The sequence below is a fragment of the Musa acuminata genome, chromosome BXJ2-3, assembly GCF_036884655.1.
Source record: "Musa acuminata AAA Group cultivar baxijiao chromosome BXJ2-3, Cavendish_Baxijiao_AAA, whole genome shotgun sequence".
Lineage (NCBI taxonomy): Eukaryota > Viridiplantae > Streptophyta > Magnoliopsida > Zingiberales > Musaceae > Musa > Musa acuminata.
The window spans coordinates 10,435,634-10,452,881 of record NC_088340.1 but is presented as its reverse complement, the minus strand read 5'-3'; the positions used below and the strand labels follow the sequence as shown (position 1 = coordinate 10,452,881).

At 36.7% G+C, this 17,248-nt stretch overlaps 3 protein-coding genes across 3 annotated transcripts; 2 read left to right on the top strand and 1 right to left on the bottom strand.

The window, feature by feature from the left end:
• Positions 1-3,035: 3,035 nt before the first annotated feature.
• On the top strand, positions 3,036-7,450 carry LOC135607360 (stromal cell-derived factor 2-like protein). The gene is made up of 6 exons (XM_065099125.1): positions 3,036-3,434; positions 3,523-3,663; positions 4,839-4,979; positions 6,569-6,618; positions 6,702-6,831; positions 7,041-7,450. Exons 1-6 carry the CDS (start codon positions 3,333-3,335, stop codon positions 7,119-7,121), a joined length of 645 nt encoding a protein of 214 aa, XP_064955197.1. The 5' UTR covers positions 3,036-3,332; the 3' UTR covers positions 7,122-7,450.
• A 2,151-nt stretch (positions 7,451-9,601) lies between these two features.
• Positions 9,602-13,525, bottom strand: LOC103978178 (two-component response regulator ORR24-like). Its single transcript, XM_009393882.2, has 6 exons — positions 13,278-13,525; positions 12,974-13,126; positions 12,310-12,702; positions 12,124-12,200; positions 10,484-11,725; positions 9,602-9,649 (listed from the first exon to the last, which is right to left on the bottom strand). Exons 1-6 carry the CDS (start codon positions 13,402-13,404, stop codon positions 9,602-9,604), a joined length of 2,040 nt encoding a protein of 679 aa, XP_009392157.2. The 5' UTR covers positions 13,405-13,525.
• A 1,364-nt stretch (positions 13,526-14,889) lies between these two features.
• LOC135606467 (large ribosomal subunit protein eL39) lies at positions 14,890-15,555 on the top strand. The gene is made up of 3 exons (XM_065097498.1): positions 14,890-15,024; positions 15,115-15,218; positions 15,305-15,555. The coding sequence occupies exons 1-3, from the start codon at positions 15,022-15,024 to the stop codon at positions 15,351-15,353; spliced, it is 156 nt and encodes a 51-aa protein (XP_064953570.1). The 5' UTR covers positions 14,890-15,021; the 3' UTR covers positions 15,354-15,555.
• The last annotated feature ends 1,693 nt before the right edge of the window (positions 15,556-17,248 follow it).

Sequence of the window (17,248 nt, the reverse complement as noted above, 5' to 3'; positions counted from 1 at the left end):
CTCGCACTTGAGAGGGGGCTGACAACAAGAGAAGATGAGGAGACCAATAACTATAGGGGTCTAGCCTATAACCCTTTGAGCCCCTTCTCCTATTTATAAAGAGCCCCTTTACTAACTCTAATGGATCATACCTTAATAGATATTGAATCTTCATCCAATTACCCTTAACTTAATGGATATTAAATCCTCATCCAATAACCATTCTAAACTCTATTAGGTCTCACCCAATAGATCCATAAAAATAATGGCTTATTAGATATCTTATATTCAATCCTCTATTCATCGTATTGTCCATCATATGTGTGTGATCCTCTAGGCTTAATACCGAGTTGGCCATGAGTTACACTTTTCATAACTCCTTCTAACTCGATGAATTATTATCCCATAATACTTCATTAAACTTATCGACTATGGACGTACTAAGCCACTACGCCATAGTCTTCAAATGATACAAGGAGATCTAATCCATTGGACATGTTTGCCCTTAGTTACCATGTATATATTGTCCCTCATCCATCTAATATTCAAGAGACTATATATTAGGCATGTTGTTATCAAAAGCTCATACGAAATCTCTTTAAGTCTCATTCTAATTGGATTCTCTCGAAGAACTCTTATCTCAATCTTCATTTATTAGATTTATCACAATCTGATTGACCCTAGCTAGAGATTTGCTTGAGTGAGAACATATAGGATATTTTTCTCATAATACTGAGACTAGATGATCTTCTATTAATACTCAATTGCTTTCCTATGATTGGTTGTTATTCCCGATGACCGTTTGTACTGGATCTGGAAGTTTCAGACATATAAATCTGATATCAAAAAATAGAGTACACAAAAAAAGTATCCTTAGTATCTCAAGTCTAAGGACCAGATACACAATTGGAATTACGAAATCATTGTCTAACGATGAGGTATTATTAACCATCCGACATTCTATAAGTAGATCATTCAGTAAACTTATTCTCTAATGAACACTTGCACTATATCCTTAATATCCTCACGCAAGTAACTATAAAACTAACTACCTCCATTATATGAATGGGTATATAGCACACCAGTCTATATAGTAATTCGATGTCCCTTTCAAGTAACCTATGACCGGTAATATTTATGGTATATGTTTAAAGGTGAATTGATCTTATTATCATGATCTCATCATGATTTAATTACCATTGCACATATATAAGGACATCATAATATATTGATCATTCAATATAAAGTAAGTAAATATCATAATAATAATAATAACCAAAAGAGATTGTGCAGCGTATCACTCGTGTCATCACTTACGTGATTAACTTATAGGGCATATGTAACTAGTAGTGCCCCCGAGGGCAGTGCTTAGGGATTGTCGAGGATATACCTCCGATCTGACTTTCTTGCTTCTTTAGGTCAGACAGGGCATGGTCCCTTCATCGTCCATCCGAAAGGGAAGGATGGTGAGGCTGGGTCATACTGTTGACCATTAATGCGGAGTCATATTCTCTTTCCCAACTACAGGATCGATGAGGAGTGGGTCTCGCGAGCCTATTTCGGGAAGCCAAGGTAAGCGACGTGACATTCTACTAGCGAGTGTAGGGAGTAAGTGGTTCCCAAGCTTTTGCTTACGTGTTACTTATGTGATAAAGAAAGCTAGCGACGTGATAATCTTGTAGCAAGATTGTACCGTTTTAAGGAGAACCTACCCATTTAATCCTTAAAATCTATTAATTTTGTCTTGCACTCTTTACGAGAGACTCAAATGAAAATATTATAATTCTGCTATTATAATATATAAAAAATTTCATGATCTACGTTAATCTTATGAGGTATAAAATTTTATTCTATTGAATGGTTATTATTATATACAGGTAAGCAATCAGAATTAAATACAGGTAAGCAATCAGTGTTAAATATTAGAGATTAAATATTAGAGATTAAAACTAAGTAAATCTCAAGATAATGTCATCAGTGTTCTTATTAGATACAGGTAAGCAATCAGAATTAAATATTAGAGATTAAAACTAAGTAAATCTCATTTTAGAATCTCAGGATTTTGTGATGATTTGATAAGATTTTCACCATCTGAATATTATTGGTCAGAGTTGTTAACCACACACTGAGTAGAAAATTCTTTTTGGTTTTTTGAATTTAATGGTAACATAGTACTTACGTGATACAAAAGGAAGCAAAAATAAATTAGAACCATGCATTGAAAATTAAGCCTTAGTAATATTTATGCTTATTTTGTTTTCCTTTTACATCCTAAATTGAGTTGAACGATAAAATAAATACATGTCAATTCTGAAATTTAAACAAATGTAGTTCAAACATACGACAAAAGTTTTGTTTATACACATTGATAGGAAGAACTAAATTATTATTCAACATTATCACGAGATGTCAAAAATGAAAAAGGGAAACAAACGATATCTTTCATCGATCTACCCATATGGTAAGGGTGCATGACAAACTATTATAGATTGTTCTTTCCCTTTTGTCACTCGTATGGACAAGAGATTAAATAGAGATTATTAAAGGTGGTTAAATGATATCTTTATATAAAATATTTTATGAAATATTTTATGATATCTTGGGAGCTCGACATTTAACTTGGAGATACCGATCCTACCATTATGAATCATATCGAATTGACATACGTCAACGAATATTATACCCCATACATTTATATAGTTGATCAAACGATGAAGAGAATATTAATCGTTTAAATTTTGTTGTCTACTTGTGAGCTTAAATTCAATAAATAAAAATATTTAAGTTTTATTATATTTTCGTTAAATAGTTTTACTCTTGTTTCCATGGATTTGTCGCTTTAATTTTCGTGTTATTGGCGACCAATCAGAGCAAGGGGACGAGAGAAGCGTAGTGCCAAATGTCTCAACAAATCGTGTCGCGCCACATCATCAGAATTACCACGTGTTCGTGTATAATTTGCTGAAACGCATTCTTCGACGTGGCCCAAGCATCGCTGGATCCACTACAAATGCGTTTGGAACTGATCGCCAGCGGGAGACCTACTCGACGACCGGCGACCTCACGGCTGCGAGCAAAAGAGACTGCGATCGCCAGAGAGAGAGAGAGAGAGAGAGAGAGAGAGAGAGAGAGAGGGAGACGCTGCCATCACCTCCTACTCCTGTAAGGCTGTAACCGCTCTGGAGGGCCGCCGAGAGCGAGCAGCCGTGGCTCCGTCGGGGCATCAGGGCCTCTCCCGCCGCAGGATCCCGTCCTCCGCCTCCTCTGCCCCGCCGCCACCGCCGCCTGCTTCCTTCGATCCCGAAGACCTCCCCTTCTGGCAGCAGAATTGGTTCCTGTTCCTCCTCCTCCTCATGGCCTTTTCTTTCTTCGCCGTCGCCGTCTTGCTCTACCTCGGCCTCGAAGTCCCCGAGGGCTCCCCCGCCCCAGCTACCGCCGCCCAAGAAGGCGTCCAGGTCGGTGGATTTTATCCGAAACCCTAGATCGCTTCATTGATCATGCATATATCCTTTTCCTCATACTCCGTTTTTTTTGTTTCGGTAGATCACATATGGCAGTGTGATTAAGCTGATGCACGATAGGACGAAGTTTCGACTGCATTCACACGATGTGCCGTATGGCTCCGGGAGTGGACAGCAATCCGTCACTGGATACCCCAATGTGGATGATTCGAATAGCTATTGGGTACGTGTTATAATTGTTGATTGAATCTTAGTTTATTTTCTTTCTTATATTGTCAATTTTTTAATGTCATCTTCATGGAACGTGAGATTGAATGTCACTTTAGTAGACAGGATTTATTATTTTCTGTTATGATTAAGCATGTGTATCATGACATACAAATTAGAACGTGAGATTTGCAACACTTCGGGAAATGGCTTAAGTATGGAATTTGATTTTTTTGTTGGGACTTATGACTTTTGTTGTTGTTGTTGTTGTTGTTGTTGATAAAACTGGACTTTTTGCAAAGATAAACTAGTGAAATGTGTAGATTGTTTAACTTTGTATCTAAACTTAGATATGCATTCGATACGGTTATCAGATTTTTATAGACATATACACTATCCTATGTGACTTTGTTGATTTCTCCCCCTTCTTTTGTGCTTCCTTTTCATCAAGGAAGGGGTCATTTCACATGGAGAATAAATTCAAGGTCTCGCATAAATTTAGTGGAAGCAGTCACCTAATAATCTCGTTATCTAGAAATTCTCTTTTTCACCATTCCCCATCAACGTTTCTGAAGAGGGCTAGCACAGCTGGTGGCTCATGATTTAATCTCTCTTCTTTCTTGTTGCCATTTACTATTTGTTTATTGTTTCCTTTTTGCATTCGTGATTTTTTTTTATCATTGTTCAGCTCTGTTGGTTTTTACTTTACATACAAGTACAACAATACATTCTAGTTGTTTATCGAAAATATATCATTTTTTTCTTGATAGTATTTTTGTGTAGGGATTTTGAGCAATGAACAATGAATATATCATTCATTCTTTAGTCACCTTTAATTTGGTGTATTTGTTTGAGATGGATGATCAATTTTATTAGCAAAGATAGTTGACCAAATGATTTCCTTGTTATAAGTTGGAAGCTGGATGTGCTGCAAACAGCAGATGAAGATGTATTAAGACTTGCATAATAGAAAGTAGGATATAAATGAGTGCCCCTTAGATCAGTTTTTGATTTACTGTTAGATGAATTATCGAGCAGAGAAAGGTGCATCTGACCAGCTCCTAGTAATCTCTTGTTAATGATGTTTTGTTGTCATGAGATGTTCACAAACTTTAGATGTTATCTGACTGCTCATTTCGTGTAATTTAATATGCCCTGTTGTAATGTTTGTTACTATGTTTAACGATGCAGGCTGTGAAGCCTCCACCTGATTCATCTGCAAAACAAGGTGATGTTATTCCGAATGGAACTATCATAAGGTTACAACATATGAGAACACGAAAATGGCTACACAGCCACTTGCATGCTTCGCCGATAACCGGTAATCTGGAGGTTAGTATCATTTATGATGTTCCAGTATGGATTTTAGCATTCAACTCACTGTTGGCATTGTATAAGTTTAGGATCATCTAGATCCTTGCCTCTGGGCCTGTTTTGCATATACTGATGTAGACTTCCTGTTGTTTGGATCTTCTATTTGCCCCATGTGCACACAATTTTTATGTAAAAAGGCTTTTTTTAACCTGCATCTTTTTGGCAAATGCAGCAGAATTTGTTGATGAAAAAAGTTATTTTTTGGATGCATCTGGATAACTTGTATCATGTATGATATAGGCTCTAATTGCAAGTAACCAAGTACTGGATATGCAGATGCTGCAAATGCAGAAAACCAAATAACCATTGATGAATTTATAGATGTTGCCTAACTAAATGCATGAATCATCTTTTGTTGCATAATCCATAGATGTAGATTCTAAACAACCTGTGTCATTGCAACTTTTAGAGTATTTTAGCTCGATAAAGATGGTGCAGTATAGTTTTGTAGGTTCCTGTGTCGACATGTTTATCATGACATTAAGGTAAATGATTGCTGTAAGTAAGAAATATAAATAAAAAATCTTTGCATCTTATACTACACCATGAGATGGTGCCAACTAAGAATGAAGAAAATCTGAGGTAATTCTGACATGTCGAAAGAAGGCTTTTTTTTGTGCTATGACAAGGAAGAATAATCCATTTCAAGCTTGTGTCATAGAAGCCATGGAAGACTAATACTATCAATTTTTGGTATGCCTTTTCTATTAATTATTTTGTTCTTATGTTCTTTTTTTCCCTACGCATTTGAAAAGAAAAGTGAATTGAACTTTACAGACAAATGTTCTTAGTAAAAGAATCCTATGTATAGGCTGCACATATTTTTGTTATGGAACTTGAGGTTTTACCAGTCCCATGATTTTGCCTTGTGCTGTCTCTATATATCAAGAGACACTTTAGACATGTCTATCCATTATCTGATTTGCATCTTATTCTACAGAGTTACTGTGTCCTGTATTTGGAGGAGTCAAAGATTATTATCTTACAGTAGGGGGAGGTGTCAATGCAAATGAAAAGAATAGAAAGTAGAAAAAAAAGCGACCATACCATCTACTGTTAGGCTGCTTCTTACAAGATCATAGCTAATAATTTGTGATTATCTTCTGATTCGTGGATAATGGTTGACTTTGTTCACAGTGGTTCCAACACGCAGTTGCATATTTTCTTCCAGGTGCAGCTCCTTTTTCGTACTCAAGGCATGGTGCTATTAGCTGCACTAAACTTTGTTTGGCTATATCTTAAAATTGGGGGAAAAGAATTTCCATTTGCTAGAAGATAGGTTTGAAAGAAGCTGATATCAACAGATTTAGGTTACCCTATGGTTTAGGGCAGTGAAAAATGAAAAAAAACAAATGGCAGATAACCCCTCAGCCAAGTCTTCTACAAAGAGCCTTTTGCACATTATGAAAAGTCTCACTGCAACATGGTGTTTTTTGCTTCCTTCATTATTTTGTCATTATCATTTGTCTTGATTCACTGATCAATGCCTTGATCTTTTGTTTTAACCCAACCTTTGCTAGATAACTAATATCTTTGGCTAACTACAGGTGAGCTGCTACGGAGGAGACATGAACTCTGATACTGGAGACTTTTGGCGGTTAGAACTGCTTCAAAGCTAATACTTCTTCTCATATGCAAGTGATAAGGCTACTTATGTTTACCGTTACCTTCACTTTTCAGGTTGGAGATCGAGGGAAGTGGGAAGACTTGGAAGCAAGACCAAAGGGTAAGACTGCGGCATGTCGATACTGGTGGTTATCTTCACAGTCATGACAAGAAATATTCCCGTATAGCTGGAGGCCAGCAAGAGGTAGAATACTACCACACAGATCTTGTGTTTATTAAATTTGAAGAGCACCTTACTTAAAAGATACCCCCTAGACGAGCAAGTGTCGGAGGGTTCACCAAACTGTTCTATCATCTTTAAGAATGCTAGCACGAGTTTTCTGAATCTGACACGTATTCATAATTATCTATCGGTTGCGGATGAGTTGCTATAACTTTTGCATACTTTTGCAGGTCTGTGGAGTTCGCGAGAAGCGTCCTGACAATGTCTGGTTAGCAACGGAGGGAGTCTATCTTCCAATTAATACAAGCTAGTGATGTTTGAATTATCAAGCTGCTTTAATCAGCCAGTATTCCTTTTGTCGCCAACTACTTGTGCCACGAAGTTTTGGTTCAATTACTGGGTGGTGAGTGACTTTCCAACGCACTAACCTGAACGCAGTACTTGTTTTGCTTGATGTAATCGACGGCCTTCATGAGCTCGTACCCCCACCATGGGTATTCCATAATTGTTTTTTGACATTACATATGCATCAGCATGTAACATAAGCATTAGCTGAAACAATTCACCAAAGTATCTATCGGTTGTTATCAGGTTATTAATTAGAAACTGGTTTGCTATCAAGTCATTATTTATAACCCAATGAATTATCCCGTGTATATTGTTTAAGCGTGTGAACAGTTCATATGTAGCTTGGAATCTTTGATCTTGGATTGTAAATTAAAACAATAAAACGAATCCTAGGTTTTATCAAACGTCACAACCCGCGTACGAAGCCTGTGTTATATTCTCTATACATCAGTTGTGTATGTGGTATAATATACTCTTCAATCACAGAGCGACAAGTAAATGTAAATATGGGTAGTATATATATCATTGTCGTCATTATTCATTTAAAAATTTATAAGAAGCATATATAATCATGTTTAATATTAGTTTATTCAAATTAAATAATTTTATAGAAGTATGGACATATAAAATATTTTGCTGCTTTTAGTAGCAAAATGTGTTTAAAGGTATATATTTATGCTAAACTTGATACAGGAAAATCACTACACATGTTTGATTAAGCCTACGAAAGAACTGTCGGCGTGTAGAGAAATTAGAGCCGCCATGTTTATCGGCGCGAGGCTTTGGGAGGGCGCAAAGGACTCCGATCGTGACTTGGACGTGAACATTTTAAGATCAGGACTTGATCCGTCCATCACCAGCGGATCGAGCATGATGACCTTAAAACTTATTTTTCGATACCAATGGGTCATCAAACCATTGGATCGCGGACTAATCAATGGTCAAAAGATAAAAAAAAACCCGAACTGCAGGAAAAAAAAAATCAATAGCACATCAGAAAAAGATAAAAATTAAAATAATTTAAAATAATTTTATAAGATGCAAATGTGTCTCAGACTTCTTAGGTTACGTTTGAAAACATATTTATATTTTTAATGGATAGTTGAAAAAAGAAACTTCGGTGAATATATAATTTAATACTTGATAAATAATAGATGAATATTATATCTTATGTGTATTGATAAAGCTATTATCTTTTCTACAAAGGATAAGTAAGGAAGACAGGATTCGAGCCCAATATCCTTCTAATAATTTTTAATATTTTATTTAAAATTATATATATATATATATATATATAATTTAAATTAATAAGTAAAAAAATAAATGAATGTACATAATCTTATAAAAATTTTTGCATAAACCAAATATAGAATAAATAAAAATATAATTATATAAATAAATATAAAATAATATTTTAAAAATAAAATAAAATTTCACCTTATAAAAAATATCACTAAATCATTTTGAAAATCTTGTAATATTAAATAATATCATGAGATATTTTAAAAATTATATTAATATTTCATAAATATTGAAATGTTAATACTACCTGAAGGTAGTATTAGTATTTGAACATTTTTAATGTAGCATCTAAGCCAAATGCGATTCTAAAAAAATTATCCAGCACCAATTCACATTTGAAATGTATATTTACAACAAAAATTATGTAAATGATTTCAAATGTATTCCCAAACACACACTTACTCCCACAAAAACTATACTTTTACATAAAATTATATATATGTATATATATACACATATGTATGTATATATGCATATATATATGAATATATGTATATGTATACTTATATATATATATGTATATATGTATATGTGTATGTGTATGTATGTATGTGTGTGTATAACACTATAAACATGTTTATAACTAGTATGGTGTATAACACTATATACATATTTCTTTTATAGTGTATGTATATGTATATGTGTATGTATACACCATCAGTATGTATATGTATGTCTATATATATATATATATATATAGTGCTTTTGAAATTTACTGAATGGTTGTTCAAAACTGGTTTACAAACAAAAGAAAAGGTCAAAGGATCCAACATCATTTTTCTGGTATGTATTCTCTTCTACAACTGCTTTTTTTTCCATCGGAAAAATGCATAGTCATCTGAATATAACATAAGACATACCACCATAAAATCAAATTCAAAGCCTGTAGGGTGCAAAGATCTATGTCAAAAAAAAAAAAAAAAAGAATAGAAAAGAAACAATCCCAATGTCCACTGAACTGACTCCTACTCTGTATTATTGTTAATACTTGATGGTTCAAGTAATACAAAGACATGAGCTGTAAGTGTGAAAAGTTCTTCACACATCAACCATAACAGTACTAGCATCTTGAGCTTAGAGAATCTGCATCTACTTAATAAAGCTGCAAGATAGATCACTCAGCTCTGAACAGGCAAAAATATCACATCTTAGTGCTGCCATATTCTGATGTAGCATCATTGCTATCATCCTGCAAAAAAAAGGGTGCAATCAGATGTACTTCTAAAATCCAAAATCAAGTTCGATGACTAAATCATCAAGATCATGAAACTGCACAAAGTTATCGCATTTTTGTATAAGCAGAACTGTGCTGCTCATGTCAAAAAATATGATACCAGTGGATATCTATGATACATTGTTTCCTACTTTGTAATTAGGTTGTTTGCTCTGTTCCTGTTACTAATAGTGGACTTCAGGAATTGAGGAATCATCAACAGAAAACTTTGATTGATGGGCTCTTCTATGAGAAGCATAATATCGATATGACAGGATTCAACAAAAGAATATCTTTCAGCAAGTAGTGCATTATGAATAAGTTTCTCAGAGCAGCTTGTGATCATTCTCTTTCTTAAGAGTCAGATGTTTCTTACTGATGCATGCTAATCAGACATGGTACTGTCTGCATTCGGCATTTTAGAACTTCCATAACTCCCATCTTTATCAAAGAAAATGACCCTATTCGGCTTGTACAATGCCTTGGCAATGTCTCTTACCAAAAGATTTCAAGCCATATTAAAATGTTCCGAAACAAACTTAGTATCTATATCATTCCTAAAATGCTTTAGCTGCTTATTAGATGTTCACTTGAACTAACATATATAAGGAACTACAAAAGAAAGGCAACCACACATCACGAGATATATCGACATTCGAGAAAAGAAAAAGATGGTGTATAACACTATAAACATATTTATAACTAGTTCACTTTATCATCAGTTGCTAAGTTCTACTTAGACTATCTGAAAGAATGAATAATTGAGCAAGCAGAAAGGTTATAGAGAAGAAACATGGAAAGAAAGCATACAGGTTTGGTCATGACATCTGCAATATTTCCATAGCTACAACCAGGAGAAGTGACACGACTGCACGATTTGTTGTTCTCTGACCCATAGTCATCCTTATAATTCAGCTGAATCTCCACAGTTGACTTATCGAGCATGCACTTATATTGGAGGGATGGAACACCAAAAGCTTGGCCCGTCTCAACGGCACCCATCATTTTGTTATGGATGCTGCTCTCTGATGTCTGATGCTGCAATATTTTTTCATTTACCCCAAGATGTGGCAATGAAGGGCACAAGGAAGAACCCAATGTGGCATTAGGATCAAATGTATGATGCCATTCCTGTCTATAATTGCCCAGACTTTTGATGTTTGGGTTGTCATCACTACCAGCCGGCATAATCATCATGTTCCCACCAAACAAATTAACTTGGTGTTGTGTAGCAGTCAATGGTGTCACTGCCACATTGCTGAAATATTTACCATGATTTTTATTGCCCGCTAGTGGAGTTTGCAGTGAATTATCTCCTCCACTTTGACAAAGAGATAAGCTTTCATGAATAAATGGGGCACATCCAGGCAATGCATTGGCAGAATGCTCGGTTGATAAAACAGCATCTTGCCATGTTACATTAGGTATACCAATATGAGGAAGCTGAGACAAATCTTGAAGGTCATCAAAAGGGTCTGCACTCGATAAAGGCATCGTAACCGAAGAATAATCGCCTAATCCTCCATGTTCCAGGTGCTGCTTATTTGCTTGCAGTAATGGGAAGTTGCTAGCCACATTAGCAATAGAGCTGCCACAAAGACTGGCAGACAGTCCACTGCTAGATAATCCAGCAATGGAGCTGCTATTTGCTTCCTGGACTACCTTTTGCTGGTGCAATTGTCCTGACTGAAATGATGTTGGCACCCCATGAAGCAGATTTGCTTGAGAATTTCTTGTTAATCTGATGTCCTGATGCTTTCCCAAGTCATTAAGTGGATTGCTTGTGCCATGATACATGTGACCATCTTCAACAGCCTGGTAAGGCACACGCCCTGCAGGTACAGATGGACCATTAACTCTATCCAGCATTCCATTTGGTTGGAGAGATGTAAGTGATGGCAGCTGTCGAGATCGTCCCAGTGCATGATAATTCCTGAAAACATCCAGTGATTCCATATTCACACAGGATAAGTTTCTGAATCTTAAAGCAGAAGCCACACTAGCATGCTGGCCCGTCACAGCACTGAGCCTCTTCAGATACAGCCTATACTTCTGCAATCATGAAAGGAAAGTGGCTAACCAATCATCAGATGGAAAATAAAACTTGATGATTAGTATCAAAAATAAGGAAGTATGTTATCAGTAATAACTGTCTCCATAAATAAATTTGACAATCTAAATGATCTTGTTATGTCCTTACAAAACTATTCTAGCATCCAAACGACAAGTCTAATTGATCAGGTGTATCAACTCACTGAAACCAATTGCAGGGATTCTCCAGGGTTTAAGTGGCATGCAAAAGTTCTTCTTTTTGCCAAATAGAAAATTATCTGGTACAATTTTTGGGATTACGGCTTACTATAGAATCAGTGCAGCAGATCATAAATTTATCTTCAATGATAAGTTACAGGATCATGTGCTAAAAGAAACTTAGAAGTGAAACAACATGCCTGTAGATGGCTTGCAACATTTTCTCTTGTCAAATTCTCAACATTCATAAGATCAAGTATTTTCTTGGGTACAGCTTCTGCAGCAGACAGAACAAGAAAAGGATTAGAATCACAAATAGTCCAATGAAGCAACAAAAAAGATAAGTGAGGTCGTATAGTGGAAGACTAATAATCAGAAACACTTACTGTCAATGCCCAATTGATTAACAGCGGCAACAAATTTTCGGTGCAGCTCAATGGACCAAACAACTCGAGGTTTTTTCTGAGAGGATGAAGTTTCATTTTCTTGCATGTTTTCTTCGCTATCATTTTCTTCATTCTGATCCTTGTGCCTCTTCTTGGGTCTTTCATTGTGATCCTTGACCCACTGACTACTTTCGGAATCTGTAACCTGATCTTTCTGGCTATCCTCCTCATTGTTGACATTATTGTTTTGAACACCAGCAGACTTCCTCCTCCTAATTACATGTTGCCATATGTTCCTTAGTTCTTGCATCCGCACTGGTTTCAGCAAATAGTCACAAGCACCATGAGTTATCCCCTTCATCACAGCTTGTCTCTCACCATTTGCGGACAACACTGCAATGCCAATTTGCTCTTCTTAGAAACTATATCATCCAATTAGTTTTCAATTGTTGTTCCTATATTCAGTAACTGATGTTTCTATGTTCCAACAATCCAAGTTGTTCTATCTATCTTGGAAGAAAGTTGGATTCTTGTCGGACAAAATGTTCCAACTCTTCCAAATTAACATTTTGATGCACTCTACGGACCGAAAAGGAGGTATTACAAAGTTCTCGAAATAATCACATCCACGAGATGCAACACAAGATTCGAATTCAATACTTACTAATGACTGGAAGGTCCATTTCGAGGCCCACGAGCTCCAAAAGCTTGAATCCGTCCATGTCCGGCATGTGAACATCGCTGATAACCAGGTCGTATTTGTCTCTGTTCTCCCTTAGCAACTTCAGTGCCGTGGTCGCTCGAGTCGTCGTCGTGACTGCAGAACACATGGACAGATGCATAAAAAACGATTCCTCTCTCTCTCTCTCTCTCTCTCTCTCTCTCTCTCTCTCTCGCATCAATCCAAGCCTAACATCCGTCTGTTTGCGCAGGCAAAAAGGGAAACAAAATCGAAGTTTTGGACAGACCATTGTACTGGCAACGGACCAGGAGATTCTCCAGCACCTTCAGGCAAGTGGGGTCGTCATCGACGGCGAGAACGCGCATGCCCACGGGGAACTCGTCCTTCACGGCACTCCTTTCCTCGGCCGTCATGGTGACGCGCCGGTGTCCTATTCCAAGACCCCAAAAGGCAACAAGAGACAGTAGAACAAAGGCCAATGGCTACTTCACAACCACAGCAACCAGAGGAAACGGAACAGAGATGCTGGTGAAGCAAGCATGTCAAGGAAGAAGAGGAACAGGGGAGAGGGAGGTTGAGGGAATGGCGTATATGAGGGAGGAGGGCGGTTGGCCAAGTAAGGAAAGAGAAGGCAGTGGAGGCACGGATGGTAAGGAGCGGATGAATGGATGGGGAGGGGAGGGAGGGGGGGGTGGGGAGCGGGGGGAGGGGGAGGGAGGAGGGAGACTGAGTTCATGCACCCATCAAAATGAGAACTTTTTCCTCTCCTTCCCCCTCTTGTCACTTAATTCTCACTTTTCCATCAATTTGACTTAAGTTAAAAAAAAAAAAAAGGAGCATATATTTCTTTTTAAATTTCCTTTAAAACCTAAATTAAAGATATTCTAATAAATAAATTGAATATTTATATATAACAATGAGGTTGCTCCTTTGGGCTTCGGACATTGATCGAACTCGTTGTTACAAGAGTTTTTCCATAGTTTTAGTTCGAGTAACTATTTTGATTTTTGAAGATGATGAAATTGAGACTCAAAATTAAAATAAATAAGGAAGAAAGTATATAAAAAAATTACTCTAAAATAAAAATAACTTTTAGATAATCAATTTTCATTGTCCACACATTCTCAGTTCAGTTACATTGAATCATTCTTACCCACATCCATGTTATTTTTCCTCATCATAAGAATTAAAGATTTTTCCTTTTTTATTATTGTATGTTTATATATTTTAATCTATAACTTATAGATAAAATTTGTCTCATCAACTCGCTCCAAATTATATAAATTTCTTTTTTAGTAAGAAGAAAGAGAGAGAGAGAGATTAGACTTCCATATAATTTGCTTTTTTTTTGGGCATATACTTCCTGTCAAAGTCTCCTCTACTGTTCAAGCTATGCAACTTTTTCATATTTGTTCCCAAAACAAAGCAGTCTCTTCAACACTAATACATCCTTTTAAGGCAGTATTTTGAACTCAACTTTAATTTCCAACCTTAATTTTTCCTTTTTATTTTTCCTGATTCTTGATTCTTGAAGTGTGTGTATATATATATATGTATATGTATATATATATATATATATATATATATGTGTATATATATATATATGGACTAGTTAGTGAAAGATTAAAACAGCAATTTAGATCAGATTTGATTATTTTGAATGGAAAGTGAAAAAGTTCAGATGGAAGAGATGTATCTAAAATAAGATTCTGAATTCATTACCCCACAGGTTGTCATTCGTACAGTGAGGTAGATTGGATTTGCTCGATCTATCGATCCACTTAAATTGATTTCGGATGAGTTAAGGGGACATTGGCATATGTAATACGTATATATTCACCCATATATACCCCACAAGCGATACCAACCTTTAATGGGCCCAACTTAGTGAGCCCAATTATAAGCCCAATAGCCAAATCCTTTCCCGGACCAACTCCTATATAATTGGAAAAAAAGACGACCCTTTTCGTGTTCGCACTTGTCGCTAGGGTTTCCGCCGCTGCCATCGACCAGAAGACCGGCGGGCTAAGATGGTGTGACTCTCTTCTGCTAGGGTGAGGTTTCGGACGCTTTGGGTTTTTACTTGTTCTAATTCTTGTCGCCTGCTCGTTTGATCTATGTAGCCGTCGCACAAGACGTTCCGGATCAAGAAGAAGTTGGCGAAGAAGATGCGCCAGAACCGCCCCATCCCCCACTGGATCCGTATGCGGACCGATAACACTATCAGGTTCTTCCTTTATCCTCTCTTCTTCCGGGTTCGATTGGCCGTCTACTTGTTCATTTTGGCTTACAAGTTTCATATATTGTTCTCAGGTACAACGCCAAGCGCAGGCACTGGCGTCGCACTAAGCTAGGGTTTTGAAGACGCCTCGGGTGTCCTTACTTGCCTTTTCTAGACATTAGGGTTCTTTCTTATCTACTTTGGCTGGAAAGACGTGTCTTTGTCATGATCCATGATCTGATTCCGCTCTGCTGAGCTAGATTTGGATGGTTGTTTTCTCAATTGCTCAACTTTATCTATTGGCATGATGTTATTTCAATGAAGTTCATTTTTCGAGGGTAAATTTTGTCAATGTTGTGATCTTCATGCATTATTTCAGGGAAATTGTTTTGGATTGATCTAATGTTTTATGCTGTCGATTGCCAATTATAGGCTCTAAGTGAGATGGTTCGGCTATTTAACTGATATAGAGATATGTAGTTCCATCCTGGGAGAATGTAGGAGTGTCTGATGTGGATGTGTGTATAGTCAGTTAGGTTTCGTTTGGATAGCTCCCTTTTATTTCTAAGTTCAGATCTTCTAATGGATTGACTATGGTGTTAGTTTGGTGACTTTAGTGTATGACTTTCTCTGTTAATTCTTTAACTTTGTTCATCTGTTGTTCAAGTCATTCATGGTTAATTGTTGAAGTTTGTGATTCTTCTACTGTTGTTCAACTCATCTGGGGCCATCATTTTTCTTGATTACTTTTACCATTTAACTTGGAAGATGGTGAATACATGGAAGTCTGCAACTTTGTCATGAAGGAACTTCATAATGCTGTAAGCCGTAAACCAAGAGACTGTAATAATGAGTGTTACTCTCTGGTTTATGAGACTGTTGGCTATAGGTCACACTCATTAAAGCTACATTGTTATATAAGAAGATAATTGAATTGACAAATGAGTTATCTGAATCACCCAACTAAATGGAAATATATTCTTTTTTAGTTTATCAAGTGGTGAGCCACAAGGAAATTGGCTAGACTTACCGATTGTGGTTATGGCCTATCTTGTGAAAATCTGTCTCTTTTCTTGAGGTGGCTTAGTGGGCATTTATTTCTAGGATTTTATCCGAATCGAACTATAAATATGAATATTTGATTTTGTAGTAGAAAAACCTTCTTTATTTGTTATGTTTTGGGGTTGTGCAACCTAACTGGTGCTAATTTACTTTTTGAGTCTTCAAGTTACAAGATGTTTGTCATGCAATAAGTCTTGAGGTCCGTGAGCAAGTTTGCCCGTTCCTGTGTTTCCAAGTTTCATATAGGAAGCCTTATCTGTGAACACAATATAATGTTGCACGTGGTCATATAGGTATTTGCAATGTTTATGCCTGCAATCTTCACTTTGATGCTGCTTGATGTATGGTGGGAGACTTTGATTTGTGACTAATGCAAATGGTATATTTTGTTTGATCCTTTGTGCAAACTGGTGCTTTGTTTGTGTGCGTTTGGATCACTGGAGGAGGAAATGTTTGTGTTTCTCCACGTCTGTAGTTCACCGGTAACCCGTTTAAAGGTTTTCTTTTACTGCAATGTTTGTGGTCTTTCTGGGGTTGTTGCCATGATAATTGGATGTAAGAACCAGCTTTAGATATTTATCGTAGCTTCTTGTGGATGGACGTTGACTGTTACTGTGAAGTGTAGCCAATGGCTCTACTGGAATGATGCCCTGTTGCGTGCACACAACCATAGATGGTATGCAGTCCGGTATGTGTTTCCGGATTGAATTCATGTTGTGTGGGAATAACAGTCGTAGGTATAGTTGTTGGCTTGTGTGCTGCATGTATATTTGTAATCTTAGGTACATCTAAAGAGGAAATGAAGTGCAAATACGGCCCGTGATGAAGAGGGAGGGAGTGTTGTAAGTAGATAAACCTCGTAAGCTTGGGACCTTTTTGTTCTCACCTTCGAAGGTCTCATTTGAATATTAGCTACTGTTGAGATCGATGGTGGATTAAGATGATTAAGTTAATGGTAGTCCTCGAGGGGTCTT